The sequence below is a fragment of the Harpia harpyja genome, chromosome 7 (genome assembly GCF_026419915.1).
Source record: "Harpia harpyja isolate bHarHar1 chromosome 7, bHarHar1 primary haplotype, whole genome shotgun sequence".
NCBI lineage: Eukaryota > Metazoa > Chordata > Aves > Accipitriformes > Accipitridae > Harpia > Harpia harpyja.
In genome coordinates this window covers 38,104,085-38,129,167 of record NC_068946.1, presented here as the reverse complement: position 1 = coordinate 38,129,167, position 25,083 = coordinate 38,104,085, and the positions used below count along the sequence as shown (strand labels likewise).

The 25,083-nt window shown below is 37.2% G+C and overlaps 1 protein-coding gene across 8 annotated transcripts in view; it reads left to right on the top strand.

The window, feature by feature from the left end:
- The window catches only part of SLC4A10 (solute carrier family 4 member 10), a 165,051-nt gene that overhangs the window by 118,635 nt on the left and 21,333 nt on the right, over positions 1-25,083 (top strand). For all 8 annotated transcript variants that reach the window (XM_052791621.1, XM_052791623.1, XM_052791620.1 and 5 more), the window contains 8 exons: positions 3,230-3,387; positions 5,763-5,850; positions 6,366-6,512; positions 7,110-7,210; positions 8,583-8,757; positions 8,937-9,070; positions 10,257-10,502; positions 22,252-22,357. In XM_052791621.1, the coding sequence (XP_052647581.1) occupies positions 3,230-3,387; positions 5,763-5,850; positions 6,366-6,512; positions 7,110-7,210; positions 8,583-8,757; positions 8,937-9,070; positions 10,257-10,502; positions 22,252-22,357 (1,155 nt within the window). The remainder of the gene's footprint in view (positions 1-3,229; positions 3,388-5,762; positions 5,851-6,365; positions 6,513-7,109; positions 7,211-8,582; positions 8,758-8,936; positions 9,071-10,256; positions 10,503-22,251; positions 22,358-25,083) is intronic.

The following is a 25,083-nucleotide window of genomic DNA, read 5'->3' as shown; positions in this document are numbered from 1 at the left end:
ATTTTCAGTAGTGCTTTTCTTGGACGTTTCCCCAATTGCTTTGAGTGTTGTAGGATCAAAATCCCAGTCTGTCATCTAGCTGCATGATGTTTGTATTAAACAAGAATGGGGGCTGCATCATTTGATCTTTCACTCACTATTTTTGTAGTGCTGCAGCTTTGCTGATCAAAAGAGCTCTTCTAATTAAACTGGCCTGAGCAGAGATCAACATGTCATCCTTTGGCTAGCTCGGCAGTGTTAGATACCAACAAGGTTGTCAGGAATATAAAGGGAACAACTTTTGTTTGCAGGAATGAAATAACAGTAAAGGATTGTAATCTAAACACTTTTTTTGACTGCCTTTAAAAAGATCCATTTATCCTTTTGAAGATGCATAAGTAAAGTACAATTTCCCCTTGAAATGTGCTATTGCAGTAACTCCCAACGGTTATAATTGGAATTATAGGCACAGATTGAGAGGAAAGTAGAGCAGTGCACTAATTTTCTCTTGAGTATTGTGATTTCTTGCTCCAATTTTGTTCCACATATTAATTTCATTTATCTTCTATAAAAAAGCACCTTTGACTACCTCACATATTATCTTCTTGCTAATCTGTCTCCCATGGGCTACTTCTAATATTCCAAATTTTGGAGTTGATTCAAAAAGCTGACTTAATCTGAGTACAGCACTGAGACTGTGTTGATTGTATTGGTATCTGTTTATGAATAATGTGAGACATGGCACTAAAAGCTGTCTTGAATGTTACTTCAGTAGCACAGAGAGGGAGACATCATTTCTGATGCTTGTACTTGTAAATGTGTCACTCCTCTTTCTCTGGGGACACGGTGAGGACTTTGTATTCGGGGGGGTGATACGGATATGATCTGTCACAGCACCACTTTATCCCGTGTCTGAGCAGGATGGGGATGGCAGTTTAACAACTGCATCTACCTGGTCTCTGCTTCTTATGCCAGAGGCTGAAGGGAACCCTAGTTGTCCTGAAATACGAAATTTATAAAGAGACTGCACCCTCATCCGTTCTCATGGCAACGTTCCTATGCTCCACATGGAAACAGTATTTCTGAATCAAACCCTGGTTCCATACTGACAGAGTTTGGTCTTTCAAATACCATGTGAAATAATTGACTTGTTTTTGAATACTGGTTGGCCCTGCTTATAAATAAATTTGATTAATGTGTGTCACGGCTTTCTTAAGAAATGATGTTGGGTATCTTCTGTCTGTCTTCATGTCAATTTATTTGCTTCTCAGGGAGGTCTCCACCACTCTTTTCAGTCCTTGAGTTGCCCTGGAGGGGAATGAGCTCCACATTAGTTATTTAGTTTTATGTTTAATCGGAGCTTACTGGGACTATTTAGTGCCAGGTCATGAATGTGGCTCAGGTTAGGGTGCAGATTAAGATGCATGTGAGGTCTCTCCAGCTAAAGACCTCTTGGGATAAGATACGTATGATGGATAGGTTAGATAAAGCATTTGAAGGATGTAGCTTCTGCCATTACCCCAGATTCACTCCAGGGCCACCTCTGCTCTCACTGTGTAGTGGAAGCAACACCCGGGGTTCGGGTGTATTTGCCCAGTTTGATGCTTCTCTGCCAGGTATTTTTCTTTTAACTGGGGCTGTGTTCACTACCTAAGATTTTGGAATCTCAAGCTGATAAATAGTACAGGAAACATATCTGGAAATACTGTCTGGTAGACAGGAGACTGAATGTTTCTTTCAGATCTGAATCTTGATCCTGTGATTGGTATGTTAGTGGGACATTAAGGTGACAACTGTAGCATGTACGTGAGACACTAGTTATTAAATGTTAAATCCATTCACAAGGTAAAATCGGCACAGAATGCACATTGCTATGTGCCTGAAAGACTATTTCCTTTCTCTCAACTATAAATGATCTATGACGCCAAAATTAGGCGCGAAGTGAATCTGTTTGGGTTTTGTATTTAACCCTGACGAGTTATTTTGTGATTTGAATGGGGAATAGAATTTACCTCGCTGATACTTTACCTTGAAAAAGTACTTGGTCTCCAACCTTCCAGGTTGATTTGATGCTTGTTTAACTTTGTGAGGTGTTTGGTCATTGTTCTAGATTAGGTTAGGGTAGCATTAGACATCTCTTTGTGATCTCAGCGAAATAAGATTTCATTACACAGGCAACTGTGTTATATCTGAATTCTGATTTAGTGCCAGAGCCATTTGCAAGAAAACAATTTTCTAAATATTACCAAAAACTATGCAAACTAGTACTGACAGATGGCTGTAAGATAGACATTAAAATGGTCCACTTTAACAGTTTATATTGGATTTGGTTGCTGTTGTTGTGTTTAGATTAATAAAAGGAAAGCAAATGACAAAATTCATGCATTTTGAAATGTAGACAATACTCGTGCATAATGAAATCAAACATACATTATATACTCTATTACTCCATGTCAGTCTTTGTTACAGAGTAAGCTCTACACTGCTACTGAGGAAATAAATACAAATTAACACATTCCTAGGCAAATACCTGGAGCTTGTATAGCAATGTCACGATGAAGCTGTTTCTCTGTTTTTAACTACTGTCCCTGCAAAAGTCAACATCACTGCCTTAAAACTCTAAGGTTTTTATTCTGCTTTGTTCTTTCAGTTTACTCTTGAGACGGTCATGGTCATAGCTTATTTTCTGTTATTTTCAGCAGATGGGCAACTGTTTTCCATTAAATCCAAAACCAAAAATACATCCCACTTAGTGTAGTAGAAGGAAAATTACATGTAGTGGAACCTGTTCTTCTCACTGAAATTATGATACAGCAACTATGGATTCATGATCACCAGAATTGTTAATTATGGAAAAATAAGGTGTCTTCGTTTCTTCTACTGTTATGCCTTACTGATTCTGTTATGAATTATTGATGCTGTTACGATTATTGATAAAAAGTATTACTCGGAAATTAATACTATATTCTTAACAAGATTTTGAATGTGATTTGTTGTCCTCATAAATTAATTTTGCAGTACTTTAACTACGTTTCCAAGAAAAATTAGTCAAATAATGAAAGAGCAGTTACTTGGTTTTGAGAAACATTTTTATTTAAAAAAAGTTACTCAACAGACAAGAATAGTAGAAACCGTGTAATTGAAATAACTAAGGTTATAATGCAGTGACCAGAAAGTTTCTGTCAACAAATCAGGGGGAAAAAAATCCCCGTGAATAACTTTCAGGTTGTTATTTAATATACTTTCCCAGGTTGACCTACACTTCATGAAAAAGATACCACCTGGAGCTGAAGCATCAAACATCTTAGTTGGTGAACTAGAGTTCCTGGACCGTGCAGTTGTTGCTTTTGTTAGGTTATCTCCTGCAGTGCTGCTTACAGGACTAGCTGAAGTTCCGATTCCAACAAGGTACAGTTGGATTTATTTCTCTTCATGTTTTTCTGAGTACCTTGTGGAGACAGGGTGATGTGACCTTCAACTTTGTCATTTATTGAGTTATGAATTTGGTTCGTTCTTTAACAAAGATATCTCTTAGAGACATCTTTCCACTTATCATTTAAATGATGTATGGGTATATTCAGAGACATGCCGTTTGTGTGTGCAGATAATCATTCTTCGAAGAAGTAGAAATGATAGCTTGTTAGGTTACAATACACAGTTTATCCTATACAAACTGGTAATACTGCAGATAAAATACTAAGGTGAAATATTCAGCTGCTTAGAATATTTCATCTGCTGAAGCTACTTGTGTGATACTGCATAAGTATATCCAGAAGAAAAAAATGAAGAAGGAATTGAGTAAAGGGAAGAAACAAACTGTGATTTGATTCACTAAGGACAGTGAATGGATGAAGAACATGCTGTAAATATCATGCTCCTCTAAAAGTTACTTTGTAGATATTTGCATGGTAGTGAATGTGACTTTTAACCATACATTTTTATTAGATTAATTTTTTTCTAAGTTGAAACTTTTTCTGATGAAGTACTTTGGTTCTGAGAACAAATTATGAGGAATTTTTAAAAAATATCTAAAATAGACTTTGTAGTCAAATAGAAAGCATTTATATAGATCTGCAGATACATGGTTTCCTGCTGGGGTTGATTCAGATCAAAACTCCGAAGTGATTCTCCCATATCTGAATTCACTGCTTTAACTATTATTGCAGTCTCTCACTTTTTTTTGTATTTATGCATATGTTTGTACACCTATATGTCTCTCTTTCACCTTCCCTCTTTTAGTTTCTGTAAAAGTAGAATTCCAACAGAAGGCAGTAGTGTATTCCAGTTGTTTGTGACACTCAGGAAGGAGTGTTATGCTATGAAATGCAATGCTGAGACTCAGATCTTTGCTCCCAGTCAGATAAACAGTACAAAATTTTCTTTAAGTTGTAGTAACTTTGGATATGACTTTTTTGGTCTTCTCTAATTTTTGCCTGTGTATAAGGAACATTGAGGGACTGAGCTGGCTTTGAAAAAATCTTCTGAAGCCTTTCCTTGTAACCTTTCCCAACTTTCCACAAAAAAAACCCACCAAAAGGAAAACAACAGATTTCTTGATTTTTGGCCAAAAGAAAATTAAATAATTAAAAATTAGGATAATTAAGAATTTCTGAAAAAATGTTTATAAAAAAAAAGGTAATAATGTGTCGTGGTTTAACCCCAGCCAGCAACTAAACACCACGCAGCCGCTCACTCACTCCCCCCCACCCAGTGGGATGGGGGAGAAAATCGGGAGAAGAAGCAAAACCCGTGGGTTGAGATAAGAACGGTTTAATAGAACAGAAAAGAAGAAACTAATAATGATAATGATAACACTAATAAAATGACAACAGCAATAATGAAAGGATTGGAATGTACAAATGATACGCAGTGCAATTGCTCACCACCCGCCGACCGACACCCAGCCAGTCCCCCGAGCGGCGAATCCCCGCCCCCCACTTCCCCGTTTCTGTACTGGATGGGACGTCACATGGTATGGAATACACCGTTGGCCAGTTTGGGTCAGGTGCCCTGGCTGTGTCCTGTGCCAACTTCTTGTGCCCCTCCAGCTTTCTCACTGGCTGGGCATGAGAAGCTGAAAAATCCTTGACATTAGTCTAAACACTACTGAGCAACAACTGAAAACATCAGTGTTATCAACATTCTTCACATACTGAACTCAAAACATAGCACTGTACCAGCTACTAGGAAGACAGTTAACTCTATCCCAGCTGAAACCAGGACATAATGTTAGTCGAAAAATTGTCTTTTGCATTTTAGCAAAGCTGAGAACTTCAGTTATTTCATTTGAACCTGTCTTCTGCATTTTATAGAACCCTACTAGCCCCAAGCCTAGATAGAGGCTGTCTAGAGCCTTAATGGGAATAAGAATGATTTTAAAATGATTTTTATTCAGGGTAATTTAACTTCCCCAATATTGCAATAATACTATTATCATAAAATAGTTGATTTTGCTGAATTAACAGAATTAAATAATGTGTTCTGTACATAGATTATAATTGCATATATTTATTATGTAAGATAAGGTTTGTTATATAACAAGGTTTTGATAGTCTCAATCAAGTCTGACTGTGAAGCTTATGATATATTTTTGGAAGTTATTTTCACATTTTTTCTAACCAAAGCTTCATGTTTAAATGCATGTGTGAGGATCTTGAAAGAGATTATATATAATATTTGTCTTGGAGGTTATTCTAGTCCAATTTTTAAATAAGTATTTCTGTAGTATGTATAGTTACTTTCAACCATCTATCTTTCACTTTTTTTTTATCTTTTATTTGTAGATTTTTGTTTATTCTTCTTGGACCACTGGGTAAAGGGCAACAATACCATGAGATTGGAAGGTCAATTGCAACACTAATGACAGATGAGGTATTTTTATTCATGGCTTGGTTTTAGTCATTTTGTACTGACTGAGGAGGTGTGTAATAGGGAATCTCCAATGTGGAATTGTCCAGATTAAATGTGGCTAATCATTCTGATGATGCACAAATAGCATTCTAGTTCATTTCATGATCCTGTAACAGCCCAGATTATGCTGCCGTAAGGAGTTAACAAATGAGAAGCAATATTCTCATGCAAGGATATCTTCACAGAGAAGATTCCATTTTACACAGTTACTTTCCAGTGGAATTAATTGTGTTTTAAACTGTAAAATCTCTGGAACATTTAGCACCCATAAGCATTTTTTTCCATAGCAGCTGGAGCTTCTATGAAAACTATATACCAGAAACTCTAGTCATTTGAAGTTGAGTTTGTTTGTTTGGTGGGTACTGCAGGAAGTGTGTTCTATTTCAGAGAAAAGGGGCCATTGTAAAAAAATGTTATGAAAGTATTCCTTTCCCCATCTCTTTTTCCTCCCACGTACACTTCTCCATTTTTCACAGGTGTTCCATGATGTTGCTTACAAAGCAAAGGACCGCAATGACTTGGTGTCTGGAATTGATGAGTTTCTTGATCAGGTTACTGTTCTCCCTCCTGGAGAGTGGGACCCAACGATTCGAATAGAACCACCTAAAAATGTTCCCTCTCAGGTTTGTACACTGCAAAATTCAGACACTTTTAAACGTTGTGATGAATTTTTTCTAGGTAGAATTAAGTGTCATTAATTTAGCATTTAGCAGAGTTGCTATATAGACATTTTGCATGCTCTTTTTTTTTTTTTGTTAATTTGCTTTAAGAGAACCCTTGTCTTGCAAGCATACAGTATAGTGGTGACATTTTGTGTAGCTCAATACTAGTTCTCTCCTGAATAAACATAGATAGTTGTATCTAAAGATCTTAAATTCAGGGGTAGTTGGTCATAAACATCTTTGATTATTCTGAACAGCCATGGTTTGCTTTTTTTCTAAGCTTATTGCAAGAATTGGTCAAAGCAACCTGGCTTGCTACTCTTTAAAATGTTTTCTGATACAAGATTTTCTGTGATCCATTCTTTAAATTTCTTAGACCACAATTCCTTCTACTATTTCCTGTTACAGAACTCCTCTACAGCTTATGAAGAGCTTATGTTGATGAATCTTACAATAAAATTTACACGTTTAGTCTTTCAACTCTCAAAGCCTGTTTCCTCTGCTAAAATTATGTTTTAGTTACTAAGACACATGAGAAGTATCTTTTCCTTCTGGTAGGAGAAGCGTAAGATCCCGGGAGTGCCAAATGGAACTGCAGCCCATGGGGATGCAGAACAACCTGGAGGACACTCTGGACCAGAACTGCAACGCACTGGAAAGTTAGTGAAAACATGTGCAAAATCTCAAGTGTTCTAAGTGATGCACTTCCAAAGGAACCATGATGGTCTGGTTCTCTCTCAAGTGACTGCCTTGGCATACGAATTTTTTCAGGCATTTTTTCTTATTTGCATACCACATACATGCTAATTTGCAGAGAGGGGGAGAGGGCAAAAGGATTTGAGTTTTCACATTGTATTTATTGCAAGGTCCTTTCTCTATTATTTATAAAGGTCAGACCTCTGTTAAACTTTAACATTTCTTATTTTTGTACAGCATGAAGGAAAAGTTGGGAATAGTCTTATGCCATATATTATGAATGCTTACAACTATTTTGTAAGGGTTGTGCAGCTCTAGCATTTCTTTTTTACCTCAGTAAGCCATGATATGTCCCGGTACATGAGGCTATGATTACCATGGTGGCTGCAGTATACATACATTGGAAGGAAAAAATTGCCCCAAGGAATTCTTATGTTCACTGGTCTAATGTGGTGTGCTGTAAGTGCATCAGCTGTTAGTGGTTGCCTTAGTGCAGTGTAGTTGTGTGATAGACTTTTCTTTTACCTTGCTGCCTCTTGATATTAAAATATCGTTCCTACCTGCATAAGGCTAAAGATTCAGGTGCAGTGTTAGTGTACACAGTGGGGCAGAGGAGATGATGGCCAGTCTGGCTGTAAGCTGTTCCCGCAGTGGTGAACCTGGTGATTGACAGCTCAAACGATCATTCTAATATTTAGAAGATGGTGGCACTTCATCTTCCTCTTTACCCCAGCAACATCTGATATATCGGGTGCCTGTGAGAAAAAGAGCATTGCGGGGATATTTACTTTAACTGTATGGTATATTGTAAGGGAGAGTCTGTTCCTAAATACTTGATTATAGTTAGCATAGTGTAAATGACAAAAGGTGACATTTCTTGTTCTTGGAAAATTGTGGCCTGTATTCAATTCTATCATCAAGTGTATTTAGGAACAGGTTCTCAAATAAAGAATGTGAAGCTCTATATGTAGACGTGTCGGCAAATGGGCACTGTGGTAGCTCTCTGATTAAACAAATGCAAAGAATCACTTCGCATAATAAATAATAGGGTTTTATGTGTGGGAGCTAACAACTGTTCAGAAGTTTTGGGTCTGGATGATTAGATGGAGAGTTTATAAAAGAAATATGCAAATTAGTTTGGTTTAAAAGCACAATTTCCTGATGAAAGTTATCAAGAAAGGGTTCCCAGAAACTTTTGCTGGGAAGGGTGAATTATAAGAGTATGTATCATTTGATCAAGGAACGATAGCTTCTCTGCAGTATATTTAAGGCAGTACTGTGGAAGAAAGTTTGGTATGCCTTTTTCATTAATTTGATCTGTTCTATGTTTTTTAGATTTTTTGGAGGTTTGATTTTAGATATAAAAAGAAAAGCTCCCTTCTTCTGGAGTGACTTCAGGGATGCTCTCAGTCTGCAGTGTCTGGCATCATTTTTGTTTCTCTACTGTGCTTGCATGTCTCCTGTCATCACATTTGGTGGTCTGCTTGGAGAAGCAACTGAAGGTCGTATAGTATGTGTTAAATCTGAACTTTTAAAACAAACTTAAATTCCTACGTTTGTGGTTAGTATTTTCTTACTGTTGCATGAATCACCTTTAAATATTGGTGTTTCAATGTTTAGAAGGCTACAGACATTGCAAAAAGAACCTGTTTGAAAATTTATGGACACTTCTCTTTGTATCATATTCAGAGTGCAATAGAATCGCTGTTTGGAGCATCCATGACTGGAATTGCCTACTCTCTCTTTGGTGGACAGCCTCTCACTATACTTGGCAGCACAGGACCAGTTTTAGTATTTGAGAAGATCTTATTCAAATTTTGCAAGTAAGTGAAGATCATGATATGCATCATCCCTCAGGTGTTGTTAGGTAAAAGTAGAGACAGTGATCCCAAAGTTCCAACATCTGCAGAGTAAGATCAGTAGTTTGTTTTAGAGTGCATTGCTTAAGCTTTCAGAGTCTGAAAATTATGCAGCGACTGAGACAAGTGAATTGGTGGTAATGCAGAAAGGTTGATGTTTGCGTTGGTTTTTTTTTTTTAATTGCTGTTTTTTTGGTTTGTTTTTTAAAAAAAAAAAACAAACCAACCTGTTTTGAAGGGAATGCAGGCTTCAGGGTGGTGGTTTGATTGTTTTATTTTTTTAATTGTATCATTTTCTACTCTGAAACAATACGTTTAAATCTGTGGTTTATCTCATCCCTAACTCATGCAGAAGGTGTTACCTCTCACCCAGGAAGCAAGTGCAGTGGCAGTGGTGCCATCTTTCAATAGTCACTAATATAGACCCTGCCCTTCTTCCACCTGAACAGAGAAGGGGTGAAGCGTCATGCCAGAACAGCATATTCCCACATTTATATTAATGTGCTGTACATGACATACCTCTGCCACAGTGTGGGTAAAAATTATGTCTGCATCTTGGCAACCATCATGCTTCTCTGTGATCCTTTCTGCTTTTCTGCCTTATTGCTGTGATGGGGACTTCTGCACCAAGATCTCCTGAACAACATAGAGTAGGAGATCCCGCTTAGCACTCCAAAAGCTCTTTTATCTCCTTCAGGTAGACCTTTCAGTTCTCTGTGATAATGTCACCCATTGTGTTTGGAGCTCTATTATCATATGCAATAAGCATACAGGATTTTGATGAAAGTTGTTGTTTTAGCTGTTCTTGCAGCTTAAGAAGAAATTGGCAGGTGTTGCCTGTTCACAAGGCAGGATATGGGTTAAAAAATGGGTGGTGCTTATACACTTCATGTGTGTGACTACTCTCAAAGCCGCTCGCTCACTCTAGTAGAGAGAGCAAGCTCTTTGTGTCCTGTTAATTGGGAGGAGAGCTCAGGTCAAGAGGTGACTTGACAGTATCTTCAGTTCACAATAGGTAAATAATTTCTGATTCAGACTGTCCCCAGAATCTCCCATCCATAGGCAAAGGAAATTTTGGAGCTGCCTCTTCTCCATTTACTGTGGCTGGACAAAAGATAAACTGTGTTTAATTTGTTTTCTTTTTTTTTAGAGAGTATGGGTTGTCGTACCTTTCTCTGAGAGCTAGCATTGGACTGTGGACTGCAATCCTGTGCATCATCCTTGTTGCAACCGATGCAAGCTCCCTAGTCTGCTACATTACCCGGTTTACTGAAGAAGCTTTCGCTTCTCTTATCTGCATCATTTTCATTTATGAGGCCTTAGAGAAGCTCTTTCATCTCAGTGAGACATATCCAATCAACATGCATAATGATTTGGATCTGCTGACTAAGTACTCGTAAGTAAGATTTCTTCTGTTAACACTGGGGTTTTTTTTCATAGGTTATGTTTTCTCCGGGAGGGATGCAAACCAGTGCACAGCAGGAAAGGTTTGCAGTAGTTGCAAACTTAACATGTGGAAGCTATTGAGTTAGGCATGATGCTGGCATATGGACGCGGTAGTTACTGGAGGTATGTGTACAAGCAGTACACATTTACTTAAGATAAGTAAAAATATCTTGACTTGGAGTTTGGAAAAGCTTACACACATGCAACTTGGAAGTCCTAGAATAAAACATAGGACTTGGAGGGACCTCAGCTTTAGGTCTTTATTCACATATTTATTTAGTGAAGTGTAACTCAGTGATCTCTTACTATAACCTTGCACTGATGATTTATGATATTTTATTGGGTGTTCAGGCAACACTTTTATATCATATTTATCTGCTGGTTTTTTTTCCCAAATTGAAATATTGACCTATCTAAAAAGGATATAATTTGATGTACCTCCTTTATTTTAACCTCTCTGGCAGTTAAACTTCAAGCTCCAAGAACTGAAGTGGATTTGGAATTGTTACGTGCTTCCCAGCCGTGATTGATTTTGTCGTAATCAATTTGTTCTTAAAAACAAGATTTTTTAATATGACTCCATTTAAGCAGCTTTACTTTATTGTGGAGTTTTGACAGGTAGTATTCTACTTGGGGAATAAATACGTGAATGGCTTTAATCAGTATAGTTTCATTTAGAAATAAAAACTCATAGACTTGTTTCCTCTGATATGAGAACAAAAATGTTCTTCTAGTAAAGGACAAGATCCTAGTCTGTCCTGAGGCCAATTAAGCCTGATCACCTCAGCAACTCAAATGTCATTAAAAAGCATTTTCAGAGAAGAACCCCCTCCAGAAATGTCTTTTTTATTTCACTGAACCCGTTTGAACCCTCTGCATGAGCAGGGTGGGCCCCAAAAGGAACAATGCCTGAACAGTGCCACATCTTCTGTTCACTGGAAAAACAGGAGTGTCTCAACCAAATGTCTCATTTGCATTTTAAGCTGGGAAAAACAAAATGCAGCAACAGAGAAAACATTTGAGCTTTGTATATGTTATCACTAGGAAAATAGTTAGCAAATCCTGAATCTGAATGCACATTATATACCTTAATATACAGAACAAGTTAAATTATAGAAACTATAGTTCTGCTGTGACATACTCTCTCATCATGCTGAAAAAAATACTATTTCTCTCTAATAGTTTAATCAGTAGACAAAGGACTATTAATTTGGAGAGAGAGCAATAAACATCAAGAATAGACCATGCATGCTGTTGAGGTTATATTCTGGTCTTATTTAACTTCACTTAACTTCTATAAAGTCAGTATTTTACCCTAAAGAGCCTCATATAGCACAGTGTTTGTGGATTATTTTTGTTTCCTTTACCACTTGAAAGTAGTTGTCTCAAAGGGAAAGGGAATACATTGTTCTCATATGGTTTTGAAAAACAGATGTTGAAATACTATACAAAGACAAAAAAATATTCAGAAACCATTTAGCAGGTGGAGCTGAGATGTTAAAATATGTAATGAAAAGCATAAACACAAATAGAAATACTGATTCCTGGGTAGTTAGCTTTATTCATGGTTAGCTGAATCCTGTGATATTGCTTGAGATTTTGAAGAAATAAGATTAACAGTCTTAATTGTATAGGGGTACAGTGATAGGTATCTCTGTATTTTATGGAAGTGTTTTATCATAGTCCTTATGTTTGCAAATAAATGTTTTTGGTTTTATTTAAAATTCCATTCATTAATCAGAATCCCAAATTGATTTTTGAAGGCTGTTGTTTACTTGCTGCGTGCCCTTGGTAATTGTCTTCATTGAATGTAGAACGTGCAGAGCACACAGAATGGTATAAGAGCAGCAATTGTTGTCCTCCAGTTACAGCTATTGACCTGTCCTGTCCTACAGTGTTGGAATACCAGCACATGAGTTAGATTTTCCAAACACAATTCCTGAAGGACAGGTGTCTTCCAGATGTTTGGAAGAAAGATTGACCATTGCCTGGTGGTTTCAAACACATATATAGCTATCAAAATTATTTGATATAATAGTTTTGTAGTTATTTATGGGGTCATCATTTCATACCTATATTCTCAGTTATTCTTTCACTCTGTATAGATAGTACAAATAAATTGACTTTTAAACTCTTGCATTACATTTCACTTTCGACATTTATGTTATATCTTCTACTTTCAGCAATATCCTGTTTATTATCGATATCACGTCCATGGGAACTGACCCCACTAATACCAAACTGACTAGCTGTAGACATAGTTATAGGCAGCATAGCTCTTATGGGATGTGGCTTATATTTTTTTTAACCTTAAAACTGATTGTTGGAAACACCAGTATGCATACCGATTATCTTGTAAGAGTACATCTGCTGATTCCAAGAATCTGTGCTCTGAACACAGCAAAGCAGTAATTCCAACCTCTTCTGTTCTCTCCCTTCCCTTCTCCTTCATCTGAGTTTTTCTTAGTTCCTCAAAACCGCCCCAACAGTTGGGAGAATGGAAAGATGTGCTCTGTTGGAGCAGCTCTACATCAGCTGCCCAAATGACCAGTGCTTTCACAGCAGGCTTGGTGCAACCTGAACTCCATAGGTTTGCTGTGCAGATATGCACATACTACTCTGTCCAGACACAGTAACCATTTGCCCAGAACATGAAGGTATCACAATTATCATCCCCATGGGATCACTGCAAGACTAGACATTTCAAATAACCCTTGGTCCCTGCTCAGATGTCTGCACACGTCTCAGTTCCAGAAAAATCAGAAACTAGAAGACAAATAAGCATAAAAGCTCACTTGAAAAAAAAAAATCTTGTTTCTTCGTGTACTTGAAGTTGGGGAATATTCCTTTCACAAGGAATTAGAAGCTTTTTCTGCAGCACCTGACTCCAGTCCTTCTACTTGCAGTTTAAATGGGTAACAAACTTGGGCTGAAAATGGTCCTGTCCTTAAAGGACCAGCATACTCTGTTACAGAAGCTAATTAGTATCTGCTGTTTTGCTAATTAAAACAGCTGTTTGCATTTTCCTCTTTGGGGATTTTAAAGACAAGTTTTTAATTGTTAGTAAAGCCTTGGCAGTTCTTTAATTAGCAATGGGTGAACTTCAAAAGGTTGAGCAACTCATTTCTCTTTGAATGCTCAGCCAAAGCTTATGTAAAACTTTATCTTGGATCTGCAATTCTATGCTGGAAAACTCAGGTTATACTGTAAAATTTCTGTGTTTTCTGTATTCTGTCTGTTGCTCACTTGAAAAGTTGATGATAAACAGGTCAGGACACTGTATATATTTGAAGCTTCCAGTGTATGCTGTGGCCCAGCCCTCATCTCTTCTGCCATGGGCTTTCCAAGGATGCTCTGATGTCCACAGGTGCGTCTACATCCCAGTACTGTTGCCTTTGCCCTGGTGAAGACATGAGTTTGACTCAGGAAAAGTCATTGGCATGCTGTTAGTACTGTCCTTTGGAGTACTAGAGAGACAAAGAAAATAGTAATTTAAAATGGTTGATATTTCAACCAGATTGGAACCATATTCCAAGTGAGAGAGAAAACCCATTCTGTATTTTGGGTGGGTTTGAATTCTGTCATGAACAGTCTCTGTTGCAGGAGTTTGATGTAAAAGGCTGTACTGCATGCATCTCCTCTTATATTTAAGAGTATACGAATCATTACTAGTATCTGCCATAACAAACCTTAGAAGACTATAGAAAGAACATTCAGAACAGTTGGGATGATTATTTTTTGTTTAAATCAAGCAGACCCAAATATTTGAAAATCACCTGAAAGTCCTACTAAAAGATTTCTTAAAAATTTGTATTTACCATTTTAGGTAGAAGATAAGAGTTTGAGTTCGTTACAGAAATCTATCTCAAAAAGACAAAAATATCTTTTGTTGCATGACCTAATTAATGTAGAACTAGTCCTAATGCACTTTTTACTCATTTTCTTTATTATACTTGTTTGTTACTCTGTTGAAATATTGGCCCTAATCATCAGGTGATCTACTTGCTGGCAAACCATGCAGTGTTCATATGTAACTTTTTCTTAAAACACCAACTTTACGATATGGACAGTAAAGAATAAGGCAGTTAAGAGCTAAATCAAAAGAAGGAAAAAGACAACCTGATTTTCAGTGTGCTACTGTGCTGCAGTTTTTTTATTTTTGAACTGCATTGTTTTGAAGGAATTTAAATACAGTAGCTGCATTGTTTATTACATAAAATACACATAGTTTTTGATCTGTTTTTTGTTTTTTGTTTTTTTGGTTTTTTTTTCCTTTTTTACTGTGACCTTTTTGTATTTGTCATGCCATTAGCATTTGTAGGTTGGCATAGCAACTCTCTTATTTCTGTACTCTCCTCCTCCTGCTTTTTCCTACTCTGTAGCAAATATATCTTCAGTTAGTGAATCCTGTCTGGAACACGGATACGTATCAGTTTTAATGTGTATATAAAACATTAGGATACCATTTTTGCTAGGAAAGGAGAACCCTACAACTGGGTGGATTAGAAACAGAGGTTCTCAAAAGGAAAACAAAATAAGCATTGTGGATGAAAGGAACATGATTTAGAAAGCAATCCAGTATTCTTTAAAATACAAGCATTTTAAGATAGTTATCTCAGAATACAGAAGATCAATTCTTTCTCGGTGTGAGGTTGCTTAGATCTTGGGACTTTATATATCTTTTGTTTTTTATTAATTCTTTTTTCAGAGTGATGAATTCATGTTGTTTTTAATAATTCTTTACCAGAAGTTACTCAATTATTAACAGATTACATTGAATAATTTTAAAGTGATTTCTTGGCATAGTAATATGCATATTGCAATCTGTCTTGGTATTGACATGCACTTAAGCATTAGAAGTAGAAAATCCCACTCTGATGTAATTAAGGAGCCAAGTTCATGTCAATCTCAGTATCTTTTGCAGGCTATAGAAAGCATTGCTTCTAGAAGCCATTGTGAAGATTAGTTTTGTGCATACCACTGTTTGCACAGGCAAGTTTTAAATCTTTCATTATCTATATAACTTAATCTAAATACATTATTACTGGATGCAAATTATGTTGGTTTATACCCTGTATAAAGCTGCAGGTGGAATGAGAAGAGTCAGTGATGATAAGCACAGAATTTCTCATTAGGATCCCGGGCATGCAATTGAATTCCAGTTCCTGTAATGATTTCTTTGAACTTAGGTATGAATATAGTTTTTCTTTTCCCCTTCTTTATAGTTTTTGGTTTGGGGGTTTTTTTGGTTTTTTTTTTTACAGTTAAGTAACTGTGCCATATTGTGTGTGTTTTTCCCTAAGATTGTCCCTCTTCTTCCCAGAATTATGCAACTGCCATCATTGAGTTTAACGGCTGGTTCCCTTTTGCTTCTTGATAAACCCTGGAATCCAGAAATTATTTTTCTTTATTCCATTTATTCTAGGACCTCCCTATGTCTCCCCAACCCAATTGACTGATTTTTCTCTTTCTCTCTCTTTTGAGCCCAGGGAGTGCCCACCTTGCTTCATTCTTTCCTACTACTCATCCCCTCCACTTTGGAAACAGATCTCCTCATTAAGCAATTATCCACAGCATTCAGTCTGTAGTTGATAGCTGGTCTACACAATGCCTTCAAAATCTAGAAAGGCTTACGTAAAATCCTTGGGTGGTTTTGTTACGGGACATTTATGTGTATTGATACACTACACCTGAACAATAGAAACTTAAGCTGACCATATATCATTATAGTATATTACAATATATTATTTCTGAACCAGCATTATACTGAATCTCTTCTCTTCAGGTGCATGTTTTTTTAACTTTGGAAGCAGGGTGAAGTGACATCCTAGACAATTTCTCAGTGAAAGCTTTCAGATGAATTGTCAATATCCCACGTAATTACACTACTTTTCTGCACGTTAACTTCTGTTTATGGCAGTTACATACCATAATGCTGCTAAGAATGCATGGACTGCATACTGCACCAGGCAGCTAATAAAGACCAACCTTTATGAGTGACAGGCAAGGTTAACAAAAGTACGATGGGATTATAAATCTGTTTTCTAGACTTTCCCCTTGACAGAACAACATTCTCCTCCTGATGTGCTATCCAAAGAAACCTGATTCTTTGAGATTTCTTCATTCTAATATCAGTTTCCCCCTCTCAGATTTATCTCTCTCTGTGTGTGTGAAATTGTTGTGCTGCTGAGTGCATTGTCTAGATACTTTTATAGGCTTTTCTGTTTTCCTCCTCAACTTCACCAACTGATCTACATAGACTTCCAACTTAAGAGAATATACATGGATGCCTACTGATGTTCGTGATTGTCAGAGATGGGCTACTTAACTCAATGGTCTAATTCAGGGTGGCAGATCTCATGAATAAATGAATAAAAAATCTCGTCTTGCCATGACAGCTGTGCTTTGAAAGGGTTTTGTGATACTGAGAATAGAACTTATCTGACAAGTCCATTTCCCATCAGTATTAATTATTTTGTTTCCAGTTTCTTCTCCACTGAGACTTTGATTTCATCATTATGAATGTTGACATGAGAAGGAATATGGTAAATATAATGCCAGGGATATACAGGTGTTGTAGGTATGGGACAGCAGAGAAAAGTCGTCTATGATGTTTTTGTCATCCCCTTCCCATACAAGTTGTTAGACAAACAGAAAGACTCTGCGAGTGCCCATAATTCACACGAAGATGGTGTATTTGGAGACAACCTAAACATGCATAGCATTTTCTGCTATTGATGTACTTTCCTTCAACCTTGTAAATGCAACATAAAGAAATATATTCTAATACCTTACTTTTAAAAGAAAATTGGTGATGTTACCTTCCATTTCATACCATCTTATTCTGTCTCTGTTATGTGATCAGTGCGCAGCACTCTCATAGAGCATACTCTGTGTCTTAGGGGAAAAACTTCCTACTCATATTACCAAATATGTTCTCTGATATTCTGTGAGACACATTGTTTAAACAAGCACATTTTGTAACTCATTTGTCATACTTGCCTGTTGTTTTTTTAATAATATAAATATTCATATAGAGCACATCTCATTCTCTACCTTAAATGAGCCAGAAGGAGATTTTTCCCTTCTAGGAGGGGGAAATGGTATGTTGGCTAATCATGAAGAAGCTGCAGTTGCATCTTTTATAGATCAGATCCTTAGCTAGTATAAATAGGTGTAGCTTGCAACATGTACGTGCTGGAAAAATGGGAGCTCCAAAACAGTGCCTTATGAATTGGATAAAATCATCAGTAGTAAGCGCCTCCTATTCTTGAAAACACATACTGAAAAATGGCAACTGCCTAGGGATGAATGACCATGAGGCTTTCAAAGGAGCTGCACCATTTAGGTGTGTTTTATTTACTGACAAAAACACTGTGCAAAGCTCTTGTTCAAAGCTTTTATTCTGGCTGTAATGGCAGCAGAATGGACTAGCACCATGCTGCATGTTTGAAGTCTGTGTAAGGAGGAGAGCGTGCATGACAGGTTAAAGAGAAGAAAATGGTGAAGAACAAGCCTGAAGAATGGAGGGTAAGAAGTGGAGATCAGAGGAATTCCCCCAGCAGACCCAGGTTAATTTCAGTTGAACAAATAGGCCTAGGAAACATGTTTCTTGTTTTGCAGTAAACAAAGTTATAGTCAGGATGAAAGTGTTTTTAGTACAGAACCTTTCACCTGACTGGTAGTTGAGCAACAATGATGTTTATCTTTTATTGCTGATCTACAAAGGAGGGGAAAACCATTCCCCAACTTTACATATAAAATAACACATTTCTAATTTACTAGCCCATGTTCCCTTTCCCATTGTCCAAAGAAAGATTTATGAAATTGAGACTTATAAAAGAAAAGCAAAAAGAGCTAGGAAAAATGTGGGGAGGTTGGGAGGACAAGGAAGGGAAGGGGGATGCCATCACTGACCTATAGTGCCTATATTGTTACAGTTGGATTGGTGCTGAAGACTTAGCTGAAGTCTTGATACTCCTGTAAAAGGGAGAGAGGTACAGGCTCCAGAGGATACCAGTTTGTTAGCCAGTCCTAAAATTCATTATTTCTAATCTACCTTTGTTGCCCATCCTGATTTGCTGGAGATTTCTTGAGTACCTTGGAAGACGTGAAGGCAATAAGGACTCCTCGCTCTGGTTATTTTTCTAGCTAGCAGCTTCAGGCCATTGTTTTTCTGTTACTTTCTCCTTTTGTCGGTTCTAATCTTACGACAGTTCTCCAGCAATTTCCTGAAGACTGTCTCATCTGAAATGGTTTATTAGTCTACCTCAGATTTATAAGCCATTTTGTAATAGGCTGTATTAGATGTTTAAATACCCTAGGAGAAAGCAAGCTCTACTGTTTTCTGCCTAGTCACAAAATACGGACATTTTAAATACAGAAGGGAGTGACCTGTGACTGGGTATCTAGTGCCATTTTAGATCTCTTAGCCTCCAGCTGCTGTGAAAACAAAGGCATGGGTCACCATAGACCCTCTCACATATGTGCCAACCCATCATGGATGTCACAGATACCATGGGGTGTGTAGGCACCCAGGTTTTGACATCTGAATTGCTCCCAGGAGATCAGAACATCTTGCAGTAGCCAAAAGTGTAAAGATGCAAAAGGAATTGTTCTGCCATCAGTGTGATGAAATGGGTATATTGTGAGATTGGCAGCAGAGATTTTTTTTTCCACTATAGTGACACCTATGCTTTTGCCACTACCACCAATGTCAGATTCTTCCCTGCCTATATTCTAGTCATGAAAAAAAAGCTGTTTCTTCCTAGCCGTGATGAAAGAGAATCAAATGAATCATTCTGTATCTTTTAGCATAATGAAGATGATTGCTGACTCCTTATCACTAAAAAGCATGGGAGTACGTTGCTAAGTTGGTACTGTATTTGGAGCTGAATATGTTGCTTAGAAAATATACTTAGAGGTGTATGTATAGTCTCTTGCTCATTGGTAATAGCATAAACTCCATATAGATCTCTTGTAGTGGGCAAGTGCTCAGCACTTTAAACAACTTTACGAGAACTTAAGAGCATTTGAACCTCCAAGAGGCAATACGTTTTTACTTATTCCAACCTTCTGAGCAATATTTTATCAAGAAAATAGAAAGATGTGTTAGTTGTTAACAATTCAGTGTATTTTACTTTTTCTTCCGAGACCTGACCTCTCAGAGTAAAAAATGACAGTGAAAGAGACTAAAAGTTTTAAAAGATTAAAGTAGAAAGCCTTATTTCACTAATGTGAGTTTCTCCTTGCAGGTCAGCTGTGTTGGGAAATAGTCATCATTGAAGCAATTACATCTGTTATGAAATGTCACGTTTTTAGTAGATAATCTTCTATGTTCTGGCACTGAACGGTACCTCCAATTGTGTTTTCTGGGCTGGACAGGGAGTGTCTTACTATCTCGTATTTCTATAATGTTAAGCAATTAGTGTGATGCTGGAAGACAGTTTTACCATGATACAGTCTCACATCAAAACGTCAGTGTTGCCAAAAGACATATAATATTGAAAACAATGTAATGTTATATATATCGAAACACTGAGATTGTTGTTTGAATGGTCTTCTGGTAGAAAGCAGGATCTGATCTTTACAGTTAGGGCCTAATTCTGCACCCATTCAGTAACAAAAGCTGGGTGCAGGGTGATTTTTGTCTGCATGGGTGGAGTTTGCACAAGTTGCTTACTTGCTGATGAACTATCTGCCATTGGTAAATGCCTGTGAAACTTGGTAAAGGCCATACTGGAATGCTGTGAAGGAAGAAAGTGGTATTGATATAGAAATAAACAAGGTGATGATCTCATCTGAAGGTGAACTACTTGAGCTGTATTAAACTATAGCTTCAATTGTCATGTTTCTGACTAATGCATAGAAATTTTGGCTTCTCTAACTTTTAAATGTGATTTTGCAGTTTGCAGCAAGTGTAACTGTACCATGTAGTGTTGGTGACATGCACAGTCTTCCCTTCTAGTGAGAAAGTGACTGTGATTGAACAGCCCACGTCACCTTGGCCTACTGTAATCGAACCCCAGTGGGCCATCGCCCAGCATCTGGCCAGTCTGCGATCAGCGATGGACATCAGGGGGCAGGGAGCTCCTGTGCTCACAGGAAACAGTAGTAACCTGAAATAGCCACCTCTGTATTGTTGCATGAACATCAAATACTCCCTTGCGATAACATAGACATACCGTTTGTTGACTTTATTATGCTACCGTAGCTCACTAGTAGTGATGTGCTTCATTTAACCCATTTTGTAGTATTTTAAACTACTTATTGAACACGCATTCATTCTGCACTTGGGGCCTGATCAAAAGCATATCAGATAGGTTTGAAAGGTCCAGTCTACATCAAGGGCTTTTGGCTCAGGCCCTCTATTTCTCTGAATGCTGTTGCTTTTTTTTTTTTTCCTTTTCTTTTCTTTTCTTTTTGTTCATGGGCTGTAAGGGTTGGTATTTTTTCTTTTATAAATAGCTGCATTTAAAATAAAAGCAAGGAATTGCACAAAGACAACCTGCATCTCTCTCTATGTATATATAAAATGCAGCTGTTGTCACATGTATAGTATTGTAATTGAAATACAGTGGCACTATTCTGTACTCATAGTGTAGGTGGTAGAATTTCTTATATAGAAAATATTACAAATCTAGATGAGAATTGTCATTTTGTGGAAACAAACAGCCACAGAGAAAATACATGGTGTAGGTAAGTGAATAAACTGATACTTTTCTAGAACTGGAATGCAAATGTATGCTTAATGGCTCTCCACTCTATAGTCAGATGTTATCCTGTCCCCAGCTACTCCTGAAAACTTTACCATAAAGGAGGGTACAGAATTTATTCACAGCCATCATAAGTACGTTAAAATACTAGCAGGATAGATAGTACTATACATTTTAAAAGTAGGATTAATATAAAGGGAACTGCAAAGCACACTTGACATCTTGGAACCTACAGAGTATCCTGCGTATTTTGAAGCCTTTGTCAAAGGGGTAGCCTCCCACAGTTGCTTCAGAGGCTTTAAGAACTTAATTTTGATTTTAAATTGCCTATTTTCAGTATTGTCCTCCCACACTACCTAATCATGTTTTGTATCTTAAAATACACCATTTAAAATGAAAAGTATGCTTTTAAAGCAGCTGTGGGGAAAGGAAAAACAATGGACACAGAAGTTCACAGAGCCTTTGGTGCTGGTGGGCTTGCAGAGCCCTGATGGTTGACCGGGCAGTTTGGCAGTTTTGCATGCAAGGGCATTCTGGTAAAGAGAAAGAAAGAGGATACAGACAGTTTGCATTTGAGAAACGGATCAGCCTGGAACTGTGCATAGCATCTGATCCCCATGTAGGGAAGTGTTAGGTATAAGGGGGTGGAACAGGACTGGCACATTCTCAGTGTTACAAACTGTGCTTGAAGTATCAATAAAATAGGAAGAAAATAGGTGGAAAAACTTTCTGTGGACAGTGGTTTAAATATGTCACGTTACGTACTATATATGCACATGTACCTCACAGCAATTTATACTCTAGTAATAGCACTAGCTACTGAACTACAGACTGCTTCAAAGCATGCGTTTACTGAATTAATTTGAACTAAAATTATCTGGCAGAGTAGAGCATAATTTCAATATGTCATAAAGTTGATAGATGTATCAGATATTAATCCAAATTTTTATTATTAAGGAAAAAAATATTACTTTGTCTTTTCAGATGCAATTGTGTGGAACCAGAACATCCTAGCAATAAAACCTTACAATACTGGCAGGACTACAATATATCTGCATCTGATGTGCCATGGGGGAACCTAACTGTGTCAGTAAGTGAAATATTGGAACTTAATAAATAAAGACATAAGCATAAATAATTTTGTCTCTCCTACTGCAGCAAATATATTGGAAAAAAATGCCATGTTTTTTCTGGTATTTGTTCAGATAAAGCATAAAATATATTTAACTGAACAAAGACTAACATAGACTGTGTAGCATTATCTCCTTTTGTAAGCATTTTGTAGCCTTTGATGGTACACATTAAAGCAAGTATGTGCATTTTGTGCCCTGCTTTGGAAACTTCTTGATACACTAGCACAAGAGTTTGACTGAGATTAAGTCTAAACATGTCAAATGACAACGGATTTGTCCTAAATTCTGCCAGATGGCAAAACCAAAGTTCCCTTGTGTAGAAAGACTCAAAAACATTTATTTCCCCTAAAACATTCTTACAGCTTTTCAGGCTATAAAGGAGAGGAAGGGGAGAAATTTTGTAACCTTTTCTGTTCAGTGACCAAATTTCTCTCTTTACGTAGGCCTTCAGTGTTAATTATGTCTTGGTTGTGTAATTTTTTTTTTCCAGAGTGGGGGAACAAGCTACAAGCAGTTTGGGGAGCTTGCATGGATATATATATATATATATATGTAACTTGTTTCTAAACGGTATGCTTCTCTAGGTTTAAAAGATTTATTACTTCAGGTTTGCCTTCTTCAAAGCAACATTTACAACTTGATTAAAATGTCATATTGAGATCAGGCCACCACTTTTTCTCACAAATAGATCATTTCATTACACAGTCAAAGAGAATGGAGTGCAAAAGACACAAAACTGGAGGGTTCTCTCAGAAATGTAACTGAATTGATCTCATTGTAGGCATAACCAAATGAAATGCTTAAAAGCCAATCTAGTGGATTGTCTCCTGCAGATATTGTTTTTTCTTTTAAAGGCAGGAAAGCAGAAGAACTGGTGTCCTCCTATCATGAGTTAAGCAAGAGCTGCCTTCCATGGCTGCCCTGTCATGGTAGCAAGGACTGCTCCTCAACTCTGTTGGTGTGGCAACAGCAGAGAGAAAGTTGAGAACTGCTGGCCTGAGGGATTCCAGCAATCCAGAATGAATATTCTCAAAATTGCAGCACACTCTTAAGAGCATCTGTGCAGGGGCAGACTCCTCCTCTCACTTTCTCAGATCTCTGACAGTGTTTTTCAGAGTACATTTGCAGCTGAGGAGATTTAAAATAACAGATTTTGTTTTAACTATAAATGTAAAAGACCGGCTGCATTATATAAAACCCTTTAAAACTTCTGTAAAAGCTTATTGCTGAAACTTGAATTTACACGGGTAGCAGTATAACTGACCGACTTTCCCCATGAGTCCCTATAGTTGTCAAAGAAATAACTGACATTTTTCATACTTTCATGTATTTATTTCTTGCAAGCATCATCAGGAAACTTCAGTTCTCCTGTTCTAGAGAATTGCGGTAAAAGATTAGACCTAGTTGTCTATAAATATTTGGTCAGTCTCACCCCACTGTCTTTTTTACTGCTCATTTCTTCCTGTTGTTTCTTGTGTCTGATTTAAGTTTCAGGTTTCTGAAGATCTAGATTGGCACTCTCTCTTAAAAACAACAGTAGAACCAACAATTTTTTTTGCTATCTAGGACAAAATGAGCGTGAGCAAAATGTTTATTCTGATTGTGACAAAATCCTTTTCAGTAGGTATGTGATGAAATTCATCCCTTTGCTGTGCCAACATCAAGGTCTAGCTCAGGCCAGGACAAGTTTTCTATTTGATGTCCCAGAATCTTGAGAATTTCTTCTGGATTTCCTGAAAAATTTTTTCCCCACCTGAAACCTTTATTTCATCAGTCAGAAGTGCATCATATTTATGCCAGGTTTACTGCTCTACAAGTATAAAAAGTTTTGTACTCCTTTGTCTCACAGTCATCAAATAGCAACTGTGTGGGGTTTTTTTTTTTGCCAGCCTTTGTTCAAAGCCAAGGTTTCTCATAACATGTCAAACCACAGTATTGTGACGTGAATCTGATGAGTCAATGACCCAGTTCATTTGATACTAAAAGATCCTGATCTGGCAGAATATTGCTGCCTGAAATCTCTGATTCTGGGTGCTGCGTTTCTTTTTGCTTAGTAAGTGTGGAGGGATTTGGGAAGGAGAAGGAAAGGATTGTGAGTCTAGAGCTCGTAACTCACGTTTTTAGAGCTACTCTTTAATTCTCTGCTTGTTAACTTGGAACAAGTATCATTTTAGACAACTAAGGATAGTATTGGAGAATTACTAGACATGTTTTCTACTGTATCTGCATATTTGATCATATATTGTATTGGATAGAAATAATGTTACAGATTTTGGGTTTTGCTGCATTTTATCAGATCAGTTTTTTTAAGAAAAAGATAATTTGTGGAATGTGCTGCCCCCACGTGGTATTAAATGTATTGGTCTCATTTTAGGCTAATACTGTACATTCTAAGTAAGTTTTTCTTGAATTGCTTGGCCTGTGAAGTTAAAACAAAAAATCAGTTCTTGGGAATGCACCACGAGCAGCCTTCCTCATAGTAGCTTTTGAACTTTGCTTTCCTCTCTTGGAAGGAATTAAGAAGTGCAAATCTGTGTTTGTAAACAGAAAATAAATAAGTGTACTTGTTCAATTTGAAATAAATCTGGTTTTATATTAATGACTTTATTTATGGTATGTCTTAGTGACTTCATCATTTAATACTGGTTAAAAAAGAGACTCTTTTGAAGGTTTGAGAGTTTTC